The 24,336-nt window shown below is 39.4% G+C and overlaps 1 protein-coding gene across 6 annotated transcripts in view; it reads right to left on the reverse strand.

The window, feature by feature from the left end:
* Positions 1 to 277: 277 nt before the first annotated feature.
* AP2A2 (adaptor related protein complex 2 subunit alpha 2) overlaps positions 278 to 24,336 on the reverse strand; it is a 95,658-nt gene continuing 71,599 nt past the window's right edge. For 3 of the 6 annotated variants that reach the window (XM_039535430.1, XM_039535429.1, XM_039535432.1), the window contains 9 exons: positions 21,798 to 21,961; positions 19,434 to 19,511; positions 18,576 to 18,658; positions 17,856 to 17,945; positions 14,197 to 14,320; positions 6,751 to 6,867; positions 6,477 to 6,546; positions 4,567 to 4,701; positions 278 to 3,395 (listed from right to left, as the gene is read on the reverse strand). In XM_039535430.1, the coding sequence (XP_039391364.1) occupies positions 3,318 to 3,395; positions 4,567 to 4,701; positions 6,477 to 6,546; positions 6,751 to 6,867; positions 14,197 to 14,320; positions 17,856 to 17,945; positions 18,576 to 18,658; positions 19,434 to 19,511; positions 21,798 to 21,961 (939 nt within the window). In that variant the 3' untranslated portion in view covers positions 278 to 3,317. The remainder of the gene's footprint in view (positions 3,396 to 4,566; positions 4,702 to 6,476; positions 6,547 to 6,750; positions 6,868 to 14,196; positions 14,321 to 17,855; positions 17,946 to 18,575; positions 18,659 to 19,433; positions 19,512 to 21,797; positions 21,962 to 24,336) is intronic. The other 3 variants (XM_039535431.1, XM_039535434.1, XM_039535433.1) reach the window with 1 other exon arrangement.

The raw sequence follows: 24,336 nt of genomic DNA on the forward strand, positions 1-24,336 counted from the left end.
TTTCAGGTCTGGCTTCAAGTAAAGAATTCTAAGAGATCAGCACAGAACCCCAAGTTACTCTGTACATATATAATAGTCACTTTTCAAAATATAAACCTCATTTATAGAGTTTTGTTTCCCACATAACATGTAGGAGCAGAAAGCTTTTGTTTTGCAGATGAATTACAATACAGTATTTGAAAAAACTATGATACACTATATCCGAATACATTTTAGCATATTCCCACTTCCCCTCCAAAACAGGAAAGTAACATGAAAGACAGATAAATGTATTAGGTTACTGTTCTAACCATTTATTTTTTGTTTCAAGGTAACATAGTTCTTTTGATGCATTTATTTCTTTTCAATCTTCTATATAGTAATAATAAAGAAAATCCTCCAATTTCTCAGAATTTTCTTTTGATTTATACAAATGAAATGATCACGATAAATGTTACACATTGGAGTGTAGATCAAAAAGTGCACAATATTCTGTCCTGCTGTTCAGTTATTTTCATGTGTCAATGCCTAATACTGTACTTTGAACAATAATACTGTTTTCACTGCATAAACTGCTTGAGAGAAGATACAATCACTTTGGTAATGTCCAACCATCATTTCACAAAGCAAACAATATTTGTCTTTAGTTTTGTTCACAACACTGCTAGTGTGGCTCTCTGAACCATCTCATCCAATACAGAATTGTGGACACTTGAATAAAGCTTGATTACTTTTTTTTTTTTTTTAAATACATCCAACATTCTAAGACATTTATTAATCCTTCTCCTTCCTCCTCCCCACATTTAATACACAATTCACCACAACTTGAACCAAAGCAAAGTGAACTAAAACAGTACACAAAAACAGTGTCTCAGGTGTCCTTTAATGAAGGTATAGGATCTGTATTTCCAGAGGGACAGATGTACAATGGGATCTGGAAGAATGAAATAGCAGCTCTCTCCTTGCATCTGCTGCAGCATTCACTTTAACATAGCATGGTTTAACATCTCAATTTTTTATAATATAGCACAAAACAGCACAGGTTCCAAGGGTACAAAAATGTGCCCATTAAAAGGACTTACTTGGGACACCCCTCTACTCCCCAACTAAGGGTTATTTGAGACCTAATTGGCCCTAGTTACTGTCTGTTATTTTTAATTGCCAAATTCAGAAGGTAGTTTAGTACAGTACTTCAGTTTACCTAGCCAAACTTGTTTGTAGGAGATGTCAACGTTTTTAAAGAATGGCTAGTGATTTGTTGGTGCCCAACTTGGGACACCCTAAAGGGGCCTGATTTTCAGACGGAGGGCGCTCAACACTGTCAGAAAAATCTGGCCCCTGTAAGCAATCTCAATTTAGGCACCCAATCCACAATCACTAGTCACTTTTGAAGGATTTTGTCTTTCGTTTTTAACTTACATTCAAGATACATCACAAGGGCATTGCACTGCATGGCAACAGAAGCCTCATTTAGTGTGCAGTTCCAACATCTTACTAGTACTGCATTTCAAGCCATCATAGTAAGGGTGTGCTTGGTTACAAATGTACATACTGTATATCTCAAAGAGAAATGTTACAGTCTGAATATGAGGGGTTGCTTGTAACTTTTGACTCCAGTGTTGGCAAACATGCTCCTTTGTATTAAATCTGTCCTACACATCCCTACTGTTGACAGCTGCTAATTCCCAGCCTCTTAACTGCAGAGCTTGATCTGCTTAGGTAACCTTTGGTGCATCTAAAAGACTGAAGGTTGTAAACAAGATAATTATGTCTAATTGATTTCTTCAGAGGAGATGCAAATCTTTGCTCTTGTAGAACAATGAGCTATTAATGCATAGAGTCAGGAAAACCACTGTAAAAGCTGAACATTATAGCCTTTCTACTCTCAACCTCAAAAGAAACCAACACACATACCTGATATGACAGTAGGAGATTCTTTTCACCACTACTACGCTTCTCTGCAGTGCAGAGAAGGAATTGTACAAGTATTAATTGTTCACTGCCCAGCAATTTGGTCACATGATTAAACAATAAAATGTTAACTGAGAAAATATTGTCTAAAATTAGATCTTGTACTTCATTTTTTAAAAAGTCAGATGGACATGGTGTGCCTTGAGGATCAGATAGAATGATTTCTCCCCACCCTTTCTGTGTTGCAGCATCATGTGATCATAACCTGCTCTCCATGACTGATGCCGTGTTAACTATGTAATCAACATTATCAAGGAACAATCTGACAGGGAACAGAGAAACCAAATGGATATCCTTCCTATCAGTCGCTCCATTTGACTAAGAAAAGGGAAACCAAGACTAGTTAAGGTGTTGCTTTCCTCAAGATAAAAACAAACAAACAAAAAAAACCCAGACATGTATAGACTAGTGACCCAATACTGACTCTGGAGGACATTTCACGCAATTCATTTTGGATTTCTTACATCCCCCCCACTTCCTCAATTGACTTATAAATAATTGCTAAGCAAAAAAAAATTCCTCCTGCGTCCTGTGTTACAAAAAGGAGAAAAACTGAACTCCAAGCTAGTGTAAAGGGGGATGTTGAGAATATTAATCTTTTCAAAAATTTGGTCCTAAAAATTTACATGTGCAGTAGAAGTCAACTGAATATTAATGCTACTCTGACTAAGCAATATATTCTACTGTGTGGTATGGCAGTGCTCCGAATGAACAACAAGATTTTAAAACATACCCTGGAATCTGTCCTCTCTACCCATCACAAACTTGGTGACAATACCTTTAAAAAACTTCATTCATGAGTTCAGTCAACCAGTCACATCACTTCTGACTATCTTAATCCAGGACCGAAGTGTCGGATCAATTTCTTGCAGATTGGTCAATCTGACCCTCAACAAAGATATGAATTAAGCTCACTGGACATTCCATTTGGTTTCTTTTAGCTCAAAGCAGAAAGGTGCACTTAGTAAAGGCACTAAAGCACCATGCTACCAGCAATTTACAGTGGCATTTCAATGAGAATACTCAGTTATCACACTTGCCTAAACTCATTTCCCTTTAGTTAAATTTTAAAAAGCCCAACTTCTTACACACAAAAAATTAGAGCACAATTAATATAGATATCTCTCCCACCCTTTATATAGCATAAGCTAAAAAGCCATGATTTTTTTTATATCTAGAAGTCATTTTATACCGTACATTTTATATCCTTAATTTCATATGAAAGGGACAAGTCCTTTTAAGGCTGGGAGTTGGTGGTGGGTAATGTTGCAGTACTCAGACACTGATGTACAAGACATTTATTTGCAGCAGGATGAGGACAACTATTGCAGAAATGGAGAAACAAAACTGGACTGATCTTGTTACTATTAAAACTGTTCTGACAGCAGTTCACATAATCTCTGAGATACGGTTTCTTTACTTGTTCGTAGTGTGAGTCTATACATCTGAAAGAGAGCACATAAGAAATCTATGTATTATAAAGACAACAGTAAATACACGTCTGCATTTAGATGGACTTATCAGAAAAAGCATACAGATTAAGTAACAAAGCAGTACAGGTGCCACTTGGTCGTGATATGAGCAATGGCTAGTAATTTTCATGTGAGACTGACAACTTTATTCAGGCACAAAAAAATATTTAAAGTCTGCAGGGACAGGTCCTCTGAGTTCTGATGGCGTTTAATGTGCTTTGCCCAGATTTAACTGCTCTAAAATAAATAGATTTTCCTGCTTAACTACCTATCTAGAAATTTCAAATCTCTGCTACCATACCTTGGTGCCGAAATACGGACAATCCTTGAAAGCCCGTTAAGTGATCGGCAGCAGGAAGAGGAGGAATTGCTTCTGAGCTACTAAAGGCATTCTCACTAACCCCATCAACTTAGGAAGCAGAGATTTGTAAACAAAACCTGGATTCTCAAGGCAATGCATTTCATTGCCACTGAGAACCAACACAACCTCCCAAAATATGGATTTTCTTCAACTCCAATATTACCAGGAAACATAAAACACAGCCATCACATGCAGTCCTTTTGATTTCACAATATTAGCAAACACTATTACTACAGATTTGCATTCTTCCACTGCAGGTTCACAAAGTAGTAAACAAAACAGAGCTATGTTTCATTCATTTAGAAACAGGGGAAGCAAAAAAAAACCCCACAAACAGTTTAGTCTAAAATGTAGAAGGTAAAATTTAGTAAGAAGTTTTAAACCTTCAAGGGGGTAAAAAACAAATACAAAAGACTATTAAGATTAATTTAGTGTCCTCTGCACAATAAGGAGGGTTGTAGTTTGATGATAGGATGGAATTTTTTCCAGGGAAGAATCTCAGAGTAACATAATATGTGAGCATGCAAAGCAGCAGAGGCCTTTGGAAAGCTGAAAAGTAACCTGCTGAAAGCCAAAGCCAGAACCAGCTGCCTCAGTTTTCAACCTATCTGGGGTTTATTGACATTGACAACTGAGTCTGAGACATTACATAACTACTTCTATTGCAAGTTATTTTTACTCAACACACAAGGTACGTTTAGTCAGACGTGTTGGTAAGCTAAGTTTTATTCCGTTTCTGTAAACCAGAACTTATATTTAACTTGCAAATACAAAAGCAGGTACCTGTGCCTGAAGGTTGGGTTCAAGACGCAGCAAACATCCAATCTGGGTAGTTTTTGTGTGTATTATACCAGCACCAACAAAATTAGCAGGGTTGGGATCTACCTCTTCAAGGAGGGCAGAGCCAAAGCCAATGATCTATCAAAGAAAACCCAAAAAAGTGAGACTGTTTAGAGATACTGCAGGGACAGGAAGACAAAAGTACAAAAAGTTTCAAAGAATGCTCATGAAACAGCCTATTCACCTGATCATGGTCACCAGGTAATTGATTTAGTTAAATAGGCAGGGAACTTCTTAGCTCTGAAAATAAATTTTAAAGCAGCAACAGTATTATAAGAATTCTGACATCTTAACACTACCACTATACCACAACATGAACTTTTAAGATAAACTTGTTTGGCACTCCAAGTTGTAGCAACGCTTATAAACAGGATGAGGGGTCTGTGTTCTCTGGATTCAGACATTTAAGTCCTTCCTCCACACCTGTCCCTCATACCTTCCTCACCTGCTCCATTTCTCCTAGCCCTTCTCGCTTTCACTGTCTTTCCATTTAATCACCTCTTAACTAAACCACATCCACAAAAGACTCAATGGAACATGATGCTTGCCACTGTCACACTGATCACTCTGCTTGTATGCTCCAGCCCTTTCCCCTGTCCTTTGGCTTGTTTGTTGATTTAAATTGTAAGCTCTTCAGGGCAGGGACTATCTGCTATTCTTTGTACAATGCCCAGGACAGTGGGGGGGTCCTGATCTTGCTTGTCCCTAGGCAGTACTGTAATAAACATGATTAATAATCAGAATTAGAACTTTCCCAAGTTTGAGAGGATTCTATATCTGGAGTTATAGTCCAGTCCTATTTTTGGGAAGTGTGGTAAGCTTCACATTGTCTCTTTCTGAGCAAACAGGTGTGGACCACTGAGATAGCAATGTCTGAATGCACGATATTAATTTGCTTGCTTTTATTAAATAAGGGAATTCAAACAAGGAACTTCAATTTATGCAGGAAGTCTCAGCACAGAAAGGATACAAAGCAATCCAGTCAGTCAGTTATGTTTTCTTTCCAAACGTTATAAAAATTTCCACTACTTGCATCCGACGAAGTGGGTGTTCACCCACGAAAGCTCATGCTGCAAAACGTCTGTTAGTCTATAAGGTGCCACAGGATTCTTTGCTGCTGTTATAAAAACTGATGTACTGTGAAGGGGCACTGAACTATAGTGGCCAAAAACTGCCTCATATTGAAAAACCTCCCATACTAAACGGCTAACAGATATTAGTCACCCTATCTGATGATTAGCCAGATTTTAACTCCAGTTGCCAGATGGCATGCTGTAAAGTTTTCACTGGAATAGTTAATCATGCTAATAAGATTTCATGATACATACAATTATAATAGCAAACAGTTGAGCGATAAGCAAGGTTTGAATGGTAAAAAAGGAGCGGCTGGTTGAAAGTTTGCTAATTTCACAATGTCAACAAAGAGTCAGTTTTCACCCTGCTTTTTGACCAGGTAGATTTAGGCAAAACATTTTGACAAAAAGGAAACAATTACATGAAAAATATTTTCAAAACCTATTTTTTTTAGCAGCTCTAGTAGAGAGTAGACATTGAAGAGCCCTGCAATTCAATTTCATGAATGAAGTTCACATTTCAGTATAAACCACAACAAGCCCTAGAACTCTTAGAAATAAACCAATCTGGATTAAAACCTATGTAAATCTTACAGATAGTTCCATGCTGCTAAGTGCAATTACCTCACTGACTAATTTGCCTAAGCAGCATGACACAAATGCCCCGAAGAAAAAAAAAAGGACAAAATAAAATGTAATGATTCTATTGCTGCTGACAGTTGTTGATATCACTGCTCCAAATCTGAAATTCATCTGTTAAAATACCACACTGTTACCTACCTTTGCCTTTGTGATCTCTGTATCCATTGGATGCTTTGCTTTAAAGATGTTCTGCATTTCTTGCTGAGGACTGTGAGAAACATACAAGTTAGTATCATGCTATAAATACATAACACAAGAGCATGGCTGGTAGAGTGCTGAAATTCAACATTAGTATTTACTTATATTGAAGAGGCTCTCACAAGCCTCAATCAGAAATGAAGCACCACTAAGCTAGGTATTATTCAACATAACCCTTTCACTGAGAAATTTACAATCTGGGGTCTAATCTTACTTGCTCAGTTGTTTCCAACGCTGGAAGAAGTCTTGAGAGGCCATCTCCGTAGGTTGGAAAAATTTGTTCAGTGTGATGGGTAGTTTTACTGAAATATTTTGAAATGTTCCCCCATATCTGCATGAACAACAAAGAGAAAACGTGGTACAAGTTATGATGAATTACAGACTGTATTTAATAAAAAAAGTGAACACTGAACGATACTGTGACACTGATAAACCAAGTGCCAGCTCTGGCCCAGGCCGTGGGCATTAGCTAAGAACTGACAAACTCATGGCTGGAAACCAAAGCGTTCACCTATATGTTAGTTTTGTTCAAAATAGGTATTAGTCGTATAAGAATGTATTTACTGCTCAGAAGCTATGAAATGATTGTAAATTGCTGTATGCATTAATCTCACTTGTAATGTCTGTATTCCATGCTGCAAGGTAAAACACAAGTGTTTTATAATTATAAAAATGCCTGCTTTGAACATGTGAATTCAGATGGAAATAGTGGCTCCCACTGCCTACCCAGAAGGGCTATCAAAATTAAGTGGGTCATCACAGAACAAAAGCTTTGTTAATTGCCTCATCCACCCATCGCCAAGTATGTGCAGAAGGCTTCCGCCCATTGATTTGACTGTTGGAAGAGGTAAAGAAAAACAGATGACATGAAATCTTTTTATCTTTGCTGTTTGGACTCTCACAAGGGCAACAGAGATCCCAAGGGTCAACCTGGATTCAGCCCTAAAGACATTAAATGCTGACAGATTACTACATCTGTCCTCTTTTGAATCAGACTGAAACTCATTTGTGTTTCTATGCTTGCTTGTTTTAACCTGCGTATAAATCATTTTTTTCCTACTTAATAAACCTTTAGTTAATTACAGGATTGGCTTCAGGTGTTGTCTTTGGCACGAGATTGAAGGTAAAAATTGATCTGGGGTAAGTGACAGATCTCCTGTGACTGGAAGCAAACTGAATATTTTGTGATTTTTGGTATAAATGACTGTTTATCACTAAGTCCAGCTTGCCAGCGTGGCAAGAGACTGGAGACTCCAAGGGGACTGTCTGTGACTCTATGGTAGAAGTGTTACATTGATCTAGGAGCTCACATTTGTTACTGAGTTGGTGAAATCTAATTATAGAACATACCCCAAACTGGTGGTATCTGTTATATTAAGAACCATTTATATGAGGAAAGAGGGTTAGAAATAACTCATTTTAGATGCGTATGAAGGCAGAACTAGATAAATGCATCAACACCTCAATAAGAATTTCATGAATCTGAACTGGAGTATAAAGTTCACATTTAGAGTGCTGACAGTATAGATAATGCCAACCAAATAAACATTGAGAATGGACTCACAACTGCAGCCTCTCACGTATTAAGGCCAATTGTAATGGGGAAAAAGCAAAGTAAACAGCAGTAGTAGTAAGCCATAAGCTCCATCCAGAAAGGTTTCATGTCCTGCGAGGGCTGCTACAAACACAACTTCGTACTCCAAACCACCATCAAAATGGCCAGAAGGGCGCGGTGGTAGTGTGCGGTAGCATGGCTCAACCTGGCTAACGCCTCTGGGTCCATGCCCCACCACCACATCTTTGCCACGCTCCAGAGAGTTTAGGATGCCGGAGAACTTCCTTCGTGTGATCCGAGAGCTGTACGAGGAATGCAGCATCACCATTTGCTCGGTCGAAGGGGAGGCCGCCAAGATCCCGATCCAGAGCGGAGTTAAGCAGGGCTGTCCCTTCAGCCCCATCATCTTTAACGTCACTGTGGAGCCATTTTTCTGAGAGCGATCTCCAATGGCACAGATGGCTTCAACCTCCACGGTGAGAGGGTGAGCATCCTGACTTATGCGGATGACCTGGCCCTGACCGAGGAGGACCCAGAGAGCCTCCAAGGTATGCTAGACGCCACCAGTCGACCTGCCAACTGGATGGGGCTCCGCTTCAATGCAAAGAAGTGCACAACTCCACATCGATGGCAGCAAAAGGGACTCAGTGCAGGCGACGGTTTTGCAGATCCAGGGACAGCCCATTATCCCCCTGGCAGAGGGGCAGGTGTACCAACACCTCGGCACGCCGACGGGATTCTGGGTCTGGTGGACCCAAAATGACACCATCCAGGAGATCTTGCAGGATGCTGCCAAGATCGACACCTTCCCTGCTGGCACTGTGGCAGAAGATAAATGCCCTGAATACCTTCCTGATCCCCCACATCTCGTCGTCCTAAGGGGATCTGCCGTGGCGAAAGTACCCCTCAACAAGGCAGACAGGATTGTCCAGCAGCTGGTGAAGAAGTGGCTGTTCCTTCCGCAGAGAGCCAGCAACGAGCTAGTCTACATCGTCCACAGGCATGGCGATGCCAACATTCCCCACATGGGCGACCTGTGCGACATCACGGTGATCACCCATGCCTTCCACCTGCTGATGTGTCCCACCGCCATGGTAAGAAACATTGCAGCCAACGCCCTCCATGACGCAACAAAGAACCAGATCAGCAGAGCCCCCTCCAACCAAGACATCACCACCTTCCTCAGTGGCTCCCTGGATGGTGAATTCGGACAAGATTGGCGTGACATCGCTTCACTGTGGTCCCACGCTTGCAACGCCACACGTCGCCTGAGGAAGTGCATCGGCTACTGCTGGGAGTGGTGCAAGGAGTGCCAGGAGCTGGGAGTTCTGGTGCCGCAGATCAGGTCCAACGACAACACGATCGTCACTCCAAGTGCCAGGGGCATGCTGCAGAGGACCCTAAAGGCAGCCATCCACTCACTGGATATGGAAACCCTGAAGCGTAAACTGGACCAGGGTAAAGCCTTTGAGCTGACCAGCAAGTGGGATGCCAGCAACCACTTCCTCGCTGGGGGCGGCTTCACCCATTTCGCCAACTGGCGGTTCATCCATCGTGCCCGGCTGAACTGCATCCCGCTCAACGGAGCCATCCGCCACGGGAACCAAGACAAGCGTTGCACGAAGTGCGGCTACTCCAATGAGATCCTGCCCCACGTCCTGTGCAGCTGCAAGCCCCACTCCAGAGCCTGGCAGCTGCGCCACAATGCCATCCAGAATCACCTAGTGAAAGCCATTGCACCACACCTGGCGGAGATCTCCATGAACTGCACCATCCCCGGTACCGACTGCCAGCTGTGACCTGATGTGGTCGTTACCAACGAGGCCCAGAAAAAGATAGTCCTCATCAACGCCATGGTCTCCTTTGAGAACAGAACCCCAGACTTTTGCAAAGCCCGAGATCGTAAGCTGGAAAAGTATGCTCCCCTGGCCGATACCCTGAGAGCGAAGGGCTACGAGGTGCAGATGGATGCTCTGATCGTTGGAGCCCTGGGCACCTGGGACCCCTGCAATAAGCGGGTGCTGCGGACCTGTGGGATCGGTTGATGCTACGCACGGCTCATGCGGCGCCTCATGGTCTCGGACACCATCCGATGGTCCAGGGACATCTACATCAAACACATCACCAGCCTTGGACAGTATCAGGAGGTGTGAGCCAGAACGACATCGTACATCAACTACAAGAAAGGGACTGAGATACTTTTTCCATTGGTCCATATGAACTGGAACCATAAACTCACTGAACATTAAATCTCACCAAATGAGGGTAAATCCATTATACTCCACACCTGAACATAGCCATTATATGAACAACATACTCTCATATCTCAATGTCTGTACTTTGACCCGTTAACCTTTTACCCCCATTGGGGATATTGCAGATTATGTATTCCTTACGCCATCCAATCCTAAACCGAATTTCACACCCCTTGATAATCTGTACGTTATTCCCTGATATCTAGAAACTTCTACGCTTAAACTCTGTACCGTCTTCTTTTTATTTTATCATCTTAATAAAATTCTTAAATCTGTTACTGCTTATGTCAAAAACAGTTAGTTAAGGGTTAAGGTCTCTTTTATCTGTAAAGGGTTAACAAGCAGTACCTGATGAACACCTGACCAGAGGACCAATCAGGGGCAAGATAATTTCAAATCTCTGTGGAGGGAAGTTTTTTTTGTGTGTTCTTTGTTTTGAGTTGAGTCTCTCTTTGGAGCTAAGGGAGTCCAGACATCTTAATCAAGTCTTCCCAGGTTTCTGCAATGTTATTCATCTATTCAGTCTAGTGAGTATTAGAAAGGCGTACTAGTATTATACGTTTATTTCTACATTTGCAATTGTGTGTTTTGCTGAAGGAATCTCTTTATTTCTATTGCTGTTACTTTGCTTTTACTGAGAAAGAAAGGGGGAGGGGGAATTCTCTCCAGGTTTATAGGTTAGACCCTGTGTATTGTTCCATGCTGGTATTATAGAGATAGTGTACTTTCTTTTTGTTCTTTTTAATAAATTCTTTTCTTTTTTGGACTTGGTTAATTCCTTCTCTTGTGGGAATTCAGGGGAAGGGGAGGAGAGAAGAGTGAGTTCCTCCTGGGTTTGATTCAGGGAGTTGAATCGGTCTCTCTCTCTCCGGAGTAGGCTAGGAGAGAGGGAGGGGGGAATTGGGCTGCTTCCCTTTGTGTAGAGATTCAGGGAGATTGAATCTGTGTTCCCCAGGGAAAGTTTTGGGGGAACAGGCAGTGTGTTACCCACTTTAAACTTAACTGGTGGCAGCAGGACCAGATCTAGACTAGAATTAGTTTAGAGGAGTCCATGCAGGTCCCCATCTTGGAACCCAAAAGCTCCAAGTGGGGAAGAAGACCTATGACAGCTTATTTTAAAAGCATGGCTTTCTACATGTAAAAATGTTCATTTTCATCCACAGCAACAGAATGAATAGAATAGCAAACCTGTATAAAAATAATCAATAGGTAAATCGTTAATCAGGTTTACATTTTAGTGGAAACATGCATATAAACATTTCAAAAGGTACAATCTCACCATAAACCACAAGAGGGTGAACAGATTTATTTCTATGGAAATAAATACACCAATGCAAAATACCACCATTTTAGATCAACATAAGGCAAAGTTAGCATCTCGCCTTTATAAGGCTGATAATCTTAATGTTTAAATTACTAAGGAAGCATGACTGAACAATGTCTATTCTTTATTTGGACAATTTGCCTAAGACAGCCATCTAAACATTGTTACCATGTGCCTTTCTTTTTCAGGCATCTTTAACATTCTTCTTAAATACTAAAAACTGTGAATAGGATATATACTGCCCAAGAAAATTGCACAGCATTCAAGATGTGACAGGCCACAGGTTTAAATCTCCCCCAACAGTTCTGATGCTAAAAGTTTTTGTTCTTCGTATTTTTTAAACAGATGCTCTAAGAAATTTGGAAAGTCTGAGTCAAAATACTCACCTATAATATGCCTTCTTGCTTTGACATTGGCTTATATGAAGATTACACAGTTAGGTGAGGAGAGACTCCTACACCCTCCTTTATTAAACAATTCCTCGCGGCCAGCATCTCAATTAATGAACTGCATACAGTCATTTCAGGGTAACTCTTAAACTGACACTCAGGTTAATCAAGTTTAACACATTCTAATTTATATTAAGAACCATCACCTTGGGTAAATCAAGGAATTATTAAAACTGAATTTACTTTAGAGTTCATATTGCCTGTTCACCGTTTTGCATTTCACTCAGCTTGAACCCTGAAAAATAGTAGATAGCTTCTACTAAGTTTCACTTTTAGATTTTCATTGGAATATCCTGGGAGCACACGTATTGTCTGTAAGCACTGTAGAAAATTAATTAAAAAATTCCATTGTATCATGAAAATGTTTCTGGACAAGAAGTTAATCTACAACGTTCATGTAGGGAAACTTCCTTTTTGTATTGCATAGCAATCTGGAGTTCAACCTTATTGAATAAAATTGAAAGATAAGTGAGAACTACGGTCATCTGTTCAGTTAGAATTTACCTACCATGTTGTTCTAAAGAATGACTATTTGAGTTGAATACAATGTTGTTGTAGCTGTGTTGGTCCCACAATATTAGAGACACAAGGTGGGTGAGGTAATATCTTTTATTGGACCGACGTCTGTTGGTGACAGAGCTCTTTTTCAGTTCTGGGAAAGGTACTCAGAGGATATATGTCTACACTGGAATTAAAAAGCCACGATTACCCTGTGTCATTTGACTCGGGCTAAGGAGCCGTCTAACTGTAGTGTAAACATTCAGGCTCAGGCTTGACCTAGCTCTGGGACCCTGTGAGATCCCTGGAGTAGATTCATGGGGGGTGAGGTTGTAGAGTTTCTCTTGGAGTTGTTTGGGAAAGGATTGTATGATATGCTTAAATTCCTGGGTGAATTGTGGTGGTGGGTCTTTATGTTCTTTGTAGTAGGTGGTGTTGGAGAGTTGTTCGTTGGCCTCGCTGACATAGTTATCACGGTTGATGGGACCCCTTTGTCTTGGGGTTGGTTTTCAGGGACTGCATTGCTGTCCTATTGGTGGTGGAGTGATTGTGATGGCTGTGATTTTTGTTAAGGATTTCACAGTCAATTTTTTTCCAGAAGCAATCAATGTAACGATCAAGTGTGTGAATCACATCCTGAAAGAAATCTCTTCCAAACCCACTTTTCTGGGCTTTGAAACAAATCTCCCATCCTCACCGAGCTCATTATCAGTAGCAAATTCCCCACAGACCAGGACTCATGAACTCAAAGTGGCACCACACCCTGCCATAACAGATGCAAAACCTGCAAACATATCCATATCTCCACTGCTAGGATGATCAATACCCCCTCCCCCCAAACATTCAGGCTCAGGCTTGAGCCTACTCTGGGACCTACACAAAATACTTGGGTCCTACACAAACCTATCACAACATGTGGTATACTTTATCCAATACATAATGTGCCCCAATAACAACGATGTGGGTGAAACCAGACAGACAATCTCTTTGCTCTCAAATAAGCTCTCAGAAAAATGATAAAAGACAAACACTGTATCACTGTGGGCAAACACTTCTCACAAAACAATCTTTCCATATCTAACCCCTCAGTCCTTGTCCTCTGAGGAAACTTGTGCAGTACCTTTAAAGATTCATGGCTTTTTACAACAATCTGTAACCCACTAACCCTTCTTTTTTGGAGAAGTGTTAGCAGGCCACTTCTCATTGAATGGTCTCTTTGAGTATGTGTTAACTATTTATGCTAAAAATAGTCTCTACCACTTTGCATTTAGTTGTGACACTGAGTGCCTTTTACAGACCTGAAAAAGAGAGTTTTGTGTAGCTCAAAAGCTTGTCTTTCACCCGCAGCTGATGATCCAATAAGAGGTATCACCTCGCCCACCTTGTCTCTCTAAATTGAAGGCCTTTAACAACTTGTTAGAACAAGCCCTCAGACAATTCCTCTGTCCAGAGTACATTTTAATTCTTCTGTGCTTCCATTGCATTTTCAGATTCAGAAGTCTATGCCAAAGTCCATGTCTATGCTAAGCTTTACTTGAACACCAAAACAAATTTAACTAAAACAAAAAACACCTTTTACCTGAATTGAATGTTTAGGATTGGAGCTTCCATGAAGTCTGATATGCACTCAATATTCACAACTTGTTGCACCTGAGCGCCCCCATCCACTGTTGGGTCCACTGGTTTTGTTTGCAGGTTCAGGCGTGAGAGGTTGTTAAGGAAACCAATTCGCAGAAAAAAAAACTGATTGTGCTTTTAATCATTACCATTGGCTTTAAATATAGATTTATATCTTCATATGGATAAATTGGACACTGGGGGTGCGGGGTTGGACACAACTTTCACCAGTAAGTTAAACGTCCCTGTGAAACAATACTAACTAGATGTTATGTGGATAATTTTTCAAGCACCATACCAATATACAGATTCAAGATAGTAAGAGACAATTTTTGCTAGTAACCCTTGCAGTATTAAACACTGTACTGAGTGCATGCAATGTATGCAAACATAAGATATCCAAACAAGTCTTATAGGCTGTAGATGGTAATTCTGAACTGCTAATGATATTCAATTTTACTCACATTTTGTATCCATCAATCCCTACAGATCTTAATATACTGAGTAATTTGTAGTTGTATATTCTGTCAAATGCTTTTTGAAAGTCAATAAAACTATACTGTGTTCCCCATTTCAAATGATCTTTCTAATATGAGATTAAAGTTCATAATGGTGTTTATCATGCCCTTTCCATGTCTGAAGCAGTATTGTTCACTTCTTTCCTTATCCATCTTTCCTCGTATTAGGTCTTGAAGAACTCACAAAAATATTTAAAAATAGAACGACACAGGATATTTAGCCCAGGCTCTGACACAGGTTTGATGCCAAGCTCCCCTTCCATCCACACACAAAATCACTCTGACTTAGGTCAGCAAGGACTCAGAAGCCAGGACCCAAGACTCTGCTAGGTGGGTGGATCAGAGTCTGAACCCCACTGTGACTCAGGTCCAAACCCTGTCATTTTGCAGCGTGGCTGCAGTTCAAGCCACAGACCCAAGTCAGAATGTCTGTAGTGCAGTATGGATGCAAGACCCAGATCAAGCAACTTTAAGCCCAGGTTTACAATGCAGTGTAGATGCTCAAGTGCTGGCTTGGAAGAACCAGGTTCACAAGCCCGGGGCCCAAAGACCTGATTTACATTGCAGTGTAGACATACCCTCAGGGTATATAGCATCTGTACACCCAGACTCAGACTCACTGCCATGGGTTTTTTGTTTTGTTTTTTTCTCCCCAGTATAGACATACCTTAGAGGCATGCGATTGTTCTGTAGTCTTTACAATCCATAGCACTGGTCTTTTTTTCAGTTTGGATATGTAAGGTTCTGAAGTATTCTGGCAATTCTCCTGTCTTAAATATATTCTTCATTACCTCTGACTGGGCTTTCAAGTCTTCATCCACTATACTTTAACAATTCGGTCAGTATTCCATCGCACCTAGTGCTTTCCCATTCCGAAATCTTTTTATTGATGCCAAGATTCCTTCATCCCTTACTGATGGACTTAATTAATCTCTAGCTAAGATTTTTCAGGCCTATCGTCACCATATAGTTGCTTGATACATTCTCACCATCTGTCGTTCCTGTCTTTAGGGTCTGTCAAATATTGTCCATTTTTGTCCTTAACAGTTGTATTGGTCACCTTTTTTCTTTAATTGAAGGCTCTTATCTTTTGATACATCTCATGTTATTCTCTTTATCCAAATGTCCAATTTCTTTGCATTTCTCATATAGCTGTTCAGTCTTTACTAATATGCATTTATTCTTTATTATTTTATTTATTCGTTTTTACTAATATGATTCTACTAATAAACAGTACAGTCACCTCTGCCTGAAAAAAAAATTTTCGAAAACTAAAAAAAATTACCATATTGTCTTTCCATATGAGAGGAAAGGCAGACTCATAAGTACGTTATGAAGCTTTTTTAAACAAAAAAAAAATTTGTTGTTTAATATATTTTTTGCTGGGACTTAATATAATATGGACTTGTTTGAATCAGTTGTGAATGAGTTCTGATTTCCCTATTGCTTTCACAACACATGGCACTAAGAGGACCAGCAATCATTTAAAAGAAAAGTTTTAATTTTTGTTTTATTCGTTGCCCCTCCCTTTCATTACAAAGGCTCATAAGAACAATGGAAACTGATTATGGTGAAACAGTAAATTAACCTTTTAGTGATGTCAAGGGTGCAAAGTAATTTGAAAAAAAACCTCCCCATATAATCTTTCAATTTAGTAATTTTAGGCATTACTTGTAATAGTGGTAGGTCATTAAGACACAAGTACAATTTCAGCGTTATGTTAATGTTTGCAAAATACTATATAGTACATGCACTAGGCTTATCAGCTAAACACTATAGTTAAAATTCCATTAATTTTTTTAAAGGATTTATGAACTGTTTCATTGTATCCACAAGTGTAAGTGGTCTCAGTGGAAGTTACCACTTAGAAAAGCTAGACCAAGCAAAATAAATATTTTCAATTCATGGAGAAAGCAAGGAAGGAGTCAGAACGTTAATAAATAATAATAATAATAATAGGAGATATACTAATCTCCTAGAACTGGAAGGGACCTTGAAAGGTCATTGAGTCCAGCCCCCTGCCTTCACTAGCAGGACCAATTTTTGCCCCAGATCCCTAAGTGGCCCCCTCAAGGATTGAACTCACAACCCTGGGTTTAGCAGGCCAATGCTCAAACCACTGAGCTATCCCTCCCCCCAAAATTAATCTAACCATTTCTGAATAAGGAAGAGTTTTAATCATAACCACATTTTTAAAGAGTTTGCCCGCCAAAAATATATATTTTAGCATCAAGATCTTTAGTTAGTAACCAAAGGCTTAACTACATTTCTTGTAGTTTCCAAGTTGACTTCAATTTACTACATCACAACATTGCTTGGACAGTTTGCTGATTACTTTACCACATGCTATATTCATGGAATTTTTAATAAGGCGTCCTTATTTTCTTTGATACTATCAAGTATATTCAAAATCCATAGCTAGACTTTTACTAACTGCTTTAAAGTGACTGTTTTGGTAGTGCAACAAATATTTTAAAAAGAGCAGTGAATAATCTCTCCACATTAGCTTGCATAGCGGAAAAGTTCTCATTTAGTTTGCATGTGTCTAATTTGACTTATTCCCTTTTAAATCTGAGTGTATTTTGTGATTACATTTTAATTAACTCTCTTGGTACCAAAAAGAGTTAAAACCATTTCAACTTTAGTACCAGCAGAGACACCTAAACTAAACTTGGCAATAGATAATAGCTCTGTGGTAAATTAAATATCTGATTTTAATATGCTCCCTTTTTTCTCCTGGAAGCTGGTACTTTGCAACTTTGCCCATGCAATACCATGTATCTTGTCAAAAGTGTATTAGGTAACTTCTCACAACAACAAGATATCCCTGTACAAACCCTACACAATACTACGTGTAGTATTCTTTCTAGAGCCATAGATTTTGCTAAATTAATTTTTCTAAACTGACACCAAAAGGTTTTATTTTTAAGACAAAGAAGTGACAACTTCCTCATCTTGTGAGGTATCAGACCTTGAATCTAGCAGCTATTGCATTAGCCAAAGTATTTCTTTATTACTGTTTATTTTTGCATTCGATATATGTAATGATCAGGTGCATACATTACTACTTGCATATAAGGCGGAGCAATTAAATCAAGGATATTTGACTGAAGTTCATCTGAACAGATTAGTGTTGGAGTAAAATTCAAGAACTGAGTGGAAGTCTTGTTACCATAAAATATAAACATCCGACCTGGAAAGAAATAGGTAAAAACATTTAATTATAAAATCCTCAAGTATAGCACATATAACATTAATTAAGTATAATGAATACATTTGGAGCAAGAGTCTAAGGCTGGGTCTATATGTACAGTGTTTCAGCAGTGCAGCTGTCTTTCTGCAGTGCGTCTAGTGAAGACGCTCTATGCCAACAGGAGAAAGCTTTCTCGTCAGTATAAAAAAAACCCACCTCTGCGAGTGGCAGAAGCTATATTGGCGAGAGAAGCTCCCCCGCCAACATAGAGTTGCATGCACACGCACGAGCACTTATGTTGGTGTAATTTATGTCACGGGAGGGTGAGGGGTGGGGGAATATTCACACCCCTGAGTGACATAAATTTTGCTGACATAGGCTGTAGCGAAGACATAGCCTAAGACAACTGTTTTCCACCATCAACACAAAAAGGGTTCTTTAAGTAGGTTAGGCCTCAAATCTGATCCACTTTAGATGTTTAGAAAATTTGTCACCAGTAAATTAACAAAATAACCATTTTTAACTAACAAGGTTTATTCCCAATTCTGTGCTGACACTGCTGTTGATACAAGGAAGTCAACACCACGTTAACTACTAGATCTATTCAAAACGTAAAATTATTGGTCTTACCCAAGTTCTGTCGAAATTCAGATTTCAGTCCAATCTGTAGCAGCTGATTTTCAAACAAAACTCCATTATTTTTACATACAAACCTAGAGAAAGATAGGCACATTTGAAAGGTAAGAGTTTATATTTTAACTGCAAGACAAATTATTACAAAGCAATCAAAGCCACGGAATTTAAAGGTCTTGTGGACAGCATAAAGAAGAGAATCGTGGGCCCAGGTGCCTTGAAGTAGTCAGTAAAAAAGGACAGACAGCAGAAAAATTGTAAACTTAATTAAATGAATTTATATTATAGCCCACACCTTCCTTGCAATGTATCATTATTTTAACTATTCAAGTTTATTTCAATGTTATGCTTAAAATGAAAATAGGGAGGAAACCAAGACACACAAACATGCTATATAAGTACCAGGAAACAGATTTTTCAATCCAGCATTAATCTAGTGGATTAATGAACTTCAATTCAGTGTTTCACTTGAACAAAGTGCACTTGCAATACCAATACTCTTGGCTATGCCTACCTAATCCCCAGTTACATTTGTTCTCAACCCCAAATGATTGCAAAACGTGGCATACAACTAACACTGATGAGGAGAGGCCTAGTTTTAGAGCAGCATGTGGTATTGCAGGTGAGCGTTGAGCTGCACTGGCAAAGTTGTGAATGAGTATACAGCATATGCAACCCAGTATCTATAACCAGCTCTGTGCATTACCAGTCTTACTGCATGTCTAGAAAAAACACTGGCCACTTTGAAAAATAGTGGGTTAATACTTAGTTTAATCCCTTGCTGTGTGATTTCTGATTATTTTGTGATAATGCTCTGGAAGTTGCCCATCTTTGCAAGATTTTAGTATTGCTTACTTGTGAATAAGCTCATCAGCATCATGCACAGTATCAGCTGGTTCCTCAGAAACTACCTCAGATGAAGCCAGGTCAGGGCTAATTCAAGCAGCACAAAGGAAGAAAGGAGGTAGCAATAGAGATGGCAAGAGTTATAAGTTAGTAAAAAAAGAGAGCTTAGTCATTTCCTTTATTTCCTCCCTTAGAACAGCATTTTGGGATATGACACACCAACTATAACTAAGACACACCAACTATAACTAAGACACCTGGAGTTAGGTACCTAAATACTTTAGCCATCTAAGCAACTGGATTTTTCAGAGGGGCTGAACACCTGCAGTCCCCACTGATTTCAATAAGAGTGGAAACGTTCAGCACTTAAAATCATACCACTTTAGGCCTCTAAATCCTTTTTAGACATCTAAATCCAGGCACCATTGTGCAAAAAAATTTGGATTAAGTCCATATTTAAGAACGCCCATTAACTTTCATTAGTCTGCATACAGATGCCAGGTCCTCGTTGCCACTGGTAGCATTTGTAGTTACAGTTGTGCTTTTCTCAAACTCTAATAAAACTGCACTGCTTGAATGAAAGAACAAGCATTGCCAAAACATTTTAGAACAATTATGCAACAGTAAATACATTGGTAGACTGTCCAGAACATCCCTTAACCAAGTAACAGATTTCCTCCTTAATCCCACTTTACTACTTATGGGAAAGTGGCAGAGGTTACTGTAGAAGACGCTTAGGTAGTAACTACCTCAGACAAGCACTTTACCAAATGTAATGACTGCAACACAGTAGGGGTCAGCAATGCTACTCATTTTTCTGCAGCAAATGTCCACATATAAAGCATTAATGCTTCACCCCTGCAGATCACTCCTGAACTACCAGTTTAACACTAAATGAAGAGAAAGGACAGAGAAGAGGTATAGCAGATGCCAGCTCTAAAACATCAGTTAACTTTACTGCCACACACTAAAGGTTACCATGTATGAGCCACTTAAATTTGTCTTTAATACAATCCACTATCTTGCAAGAATGAAATATTTTAGGATGAAATTTTTCAACCATAGCAAACTGCAGGGAAGTAGATTGTGCCTGGGCTGGTACTTTCTCCTAGCAATTTTACAGAGCTGTGCTGGAGCACATACTTATCCCTATACTTAACAGGGCAGCAGAAACACACAAAGCATGACTGCTGTATACTGCAATGGCTTAGCTGCCCTCCATTACTTTAAAGACTTGGTCCACAATAGTATTAAATCTTGTTTAGTAGATGTTATAATCAGAGGTTTGACACAGTGGGAATTTAAAAACAAACAAACAAAAAAAACCCCGATCAACTAGGCACTCTTAACTATAGTCAAATGTTTTTCAGCTAAGTGTTCAATGACAAGAGATTCAGGTTACATATTCTATTTAATATTAGCTCTGCTAACGTGCTAGAACTCTGCTAGAAAAAGCTAGCAGTAATATGGATCCTCATGATATTTACACCGACACTCAAGAATTTAATGTCTTGTGAACAGTGCCTGAAAGCTTTAGTGCCTGAGAACTTCACCTAAAATGCTGGTAACAATCAATAAAAGCAGTTATTGATCATTGAATTAAAAAGGTATGCTGGAATGTAGGCTAATATGTACTTTTAAATACAAGGGACATTGTTTAAAGTTATTTTTGCTTCTTCACAATGAGGCCATTGACTGTAGTTAGGTCATAAACAACATATAAAAGCCAAATTAAATATGCTTTCAGGTCTGTGATTGGTTTAATGCATTCAGACAGACTATGTTTAATAGCTCTAGGAGATCTGCTGTCACAGAGACAAATTAGCAATAACCTACCCACCCTGTGCCAACAACAGCGATTTGTTACAGATACAAGGACACAATCGCTAGCGTTCTGCATGACCCAGGAATAAGAAAGGAATTCTATTCAATTTAGGTTAGATAATCCAAAATCTGAAACAACAGTTCACCACTACAAACTAATACATTAATACCTACAGCCTGATATTGAAATGCATGGAAGAACAGCGTACCTTTATGCACCTAAAACTGAAAGCAATAAAATAGAAATCATTTATGGCCAGGCCCAAAGTTATCCACTGACCTTATCATTGCATTTAAGTCTAACTGTACTCAATATAATCTGGATATTAAGCATAAAATAAACACACTCTAAGCTTGCCCTTATGTGATTATATTGGTATACGAATTCCCTTCACATGACATTAAGTAGGACTGACAAAGCTATGTTGTTCTTAAGGGGGTGGGGGGGAGAGTTTCAGTTGTTTGTACTCTTCATAAGGATAGGGTGGAAAAGGTGAAAGATAAGAGGCACCACCTACGTCCAACTCAGTTGAGAATTATTTTAACTACCTTGCAAAGTTATCTTCAGAGCCAGGAGCAAGAGGTGCAACCACAGAAGCAGAGTCTGAAAATACATCCACCAGCAAACTGCCAGTAGAGGAAGGAGGAGGAGCAGAGCTGGTGAGAGGAGCTGCACCGAGGCCAAGAAGGTCTGCTGATGGAGAAGGAGTAGACTGTAGAAGATAAAATGGAACACCTTAAAGTTGCATTTAATTCATATACACTAATACAAAGCCCAAGCAAACCTGTCCTCATCCCCCGCTCCCCAATAAAGACTGGCTCAGATTTTTAAAATAGTTTTGTTTGTAGGAAATAAAGACATCTTCCACATGTGGCTATCACCTTGCCCTTTAAATGGCCTCAGACAGGTAGTTTCATAGTCAAAAAACTGCTAGTTTCCCATAACTAGATTTTACCTTCCCATAAAGCCAGTTGTAAACCAGATACCAAGAAGAACTAGGGTGCGTTAAGTTCTCCCTCCTTCACCTTTGAACATATTAAACTGTACTGTTTTTACTGTACTATTTTGGAAACTCCAACTTTACACAACTCTAATCCAAAATACTTGTGTCCCAACATGAAAACTATTGTGTAAACCTAAATTTCAGGACATTTTGACAAACCCAGATGCCTAAAACTGATGTTTTCCTGAATATTAAAAACCCTTTCCTTTTAACAAAATATAGTTCTTTGTTCATACACTTGAATGTTAAGTTCTGAAGCCATGCACACACTCAAAAGAGAAGTATTGAGACTAATAAGCCAGAAACCAGGATGCTCCTAAATTAACGTTGGTTAAGAAAGGAAATAAAATCTAGTACAAGATTTCCCAAAACAAGTAGAGTAACATCACTTAAGTCGCAAAGGAAGTAAAATGAACGAGGAGTTCCAGTGGATGGATAATCTGGCATTAAAAGTTTGTGGAACTTGTATTTCTTAGACTGCTGGTTGGGAATTTTCCCTCTTCCTAAAAGGGAAGGAGATCGAGGGAAAGGTAGTTAACCTTCTCCTGGAAAAAAAGCAAGACATTAATAAGTGGACATACAGTGACAATTTACTCTACTTATGTAAACTCCTAATCACAATGTGTACAGGTGTGCAAATTGTGATTCCATAGTGATGATTATAATGAAAGCTAAATTGGGGCCTTATTACACTGATTTGGAAAGGAAATATTTTCCTTCTTGTAGAACTTTACAACATGTGCTAAACAGAGCTCAATTTATTTTTTTTCTAAAGTTTTAAGTGATTCCAATGTAAATTTCAAAAAAGTCATAAGCATTTAAAAGTGACCGTTTTTAAAATCGGTAATGGTTATTTGGGACAGATTCTCTGGTGCACAAAGCAAACCTGAAGCAGCTAAAGATCTGCATTGGAGATTTCCATCTACACCGGCAGCTCCACCACCTTTGTGCTGGAACCACAACCCTTCCTGCATAATGGGAGGTAAGGTGAACGTCAAGGGTGCGGCATGGGAGATGGCATGGTTGAACAAGGCACCACTGTACCCAATTCTACATTGGAATAAGAGCCTTGGTCTTTCACCAGCAGCATAAGTCTATGCTGCCCCCTTCAGGTTTAATTTATGTTGGGGCTTGGCAGCTGAGAATCAGTAAGGTAGGACTGACTTTGTCAGTCAACTAAGCAGTGGAGAATCAAACCAACTGCTCTTTGGGTCCATTTAGTTTAATACAGTTAAAAACTTCAACTGTACCATATATACACAGTACTGATAACACTTCTCATACCCTTCATTACCACTGAGGGTCAAAATTTTCAGCAGTGACCAGTGATTTTGGGTACCCAAGTTGAGACACCTTAAAAGGTGTCTCAGTTTGAGTGTGGCTCTCACTTTGAGAATTATGTTAGGTCAGGCATCTTACGTTGGGTACCACCCCTCAAAAATATATTTAAAAAAAATCAAGGCCAATATAGATCTGTAGTCACAAGAGGTCTTCTAAATCCACTATGAAAAGCTAATTTGTTGAAGAAGTGTGCTGCAAATTAAACTCCCATTATAGGTAAAGATGAAGTTAGGGAAAAATTTCCATGTTATTGCTTCTCTTTAAAGATTAAACAAACAAACAAAAAAACCCACATGTTAAAATCTGAAGGGAATTAACATGATCAACAAAAATTAATATCAATGCTATGCTAAAGACATGCATGCAAAGTATTTATTGACTTGGGTTAAATGTCTACTACTTCCCTCAAGGGAAGAAAAGCAGCAAGTGACTAAATTAGTATTAGGTATATACTAACGGGGGGGGGGGGGGGGAGAAGAGGGAGGAGGGGAAGGAGAGACAACAGAGTAAGATCCTGCCTCACTGGGAATTCTGAAATATCCAAATGCACTTATGTCAAAAGGAAATTACAATTACCAAACAGAGGTAGCCTAGCAATGCCAAGGTTTTAAACTATTGTGCAGATCTCACCCTGCAAGAGAACAGAAGGTCTTGAATGGGACGGACTCTAGTTTGGTGACATTGCTAGTATTTGCAGAGTAGCTAAGAGGGAAACCCATTTGCAGAGTAGCTAAGAGGGAAAG

This window comes from Mauremys reevesii, linkage group 4 (genome assembly GCF_016161935.1).
Source record: "Mauremys reevesii isolate NIE-2019 linkage group 4, ASM1616193v1, whole genome shotgun sequence".
Classification (NCBI taxonomy): domain Eukaryota; kingdom Metazoa; phylum Chordata; order Testudines; family Geoemydidae; genus Mauremys; species Mauremys reevesii.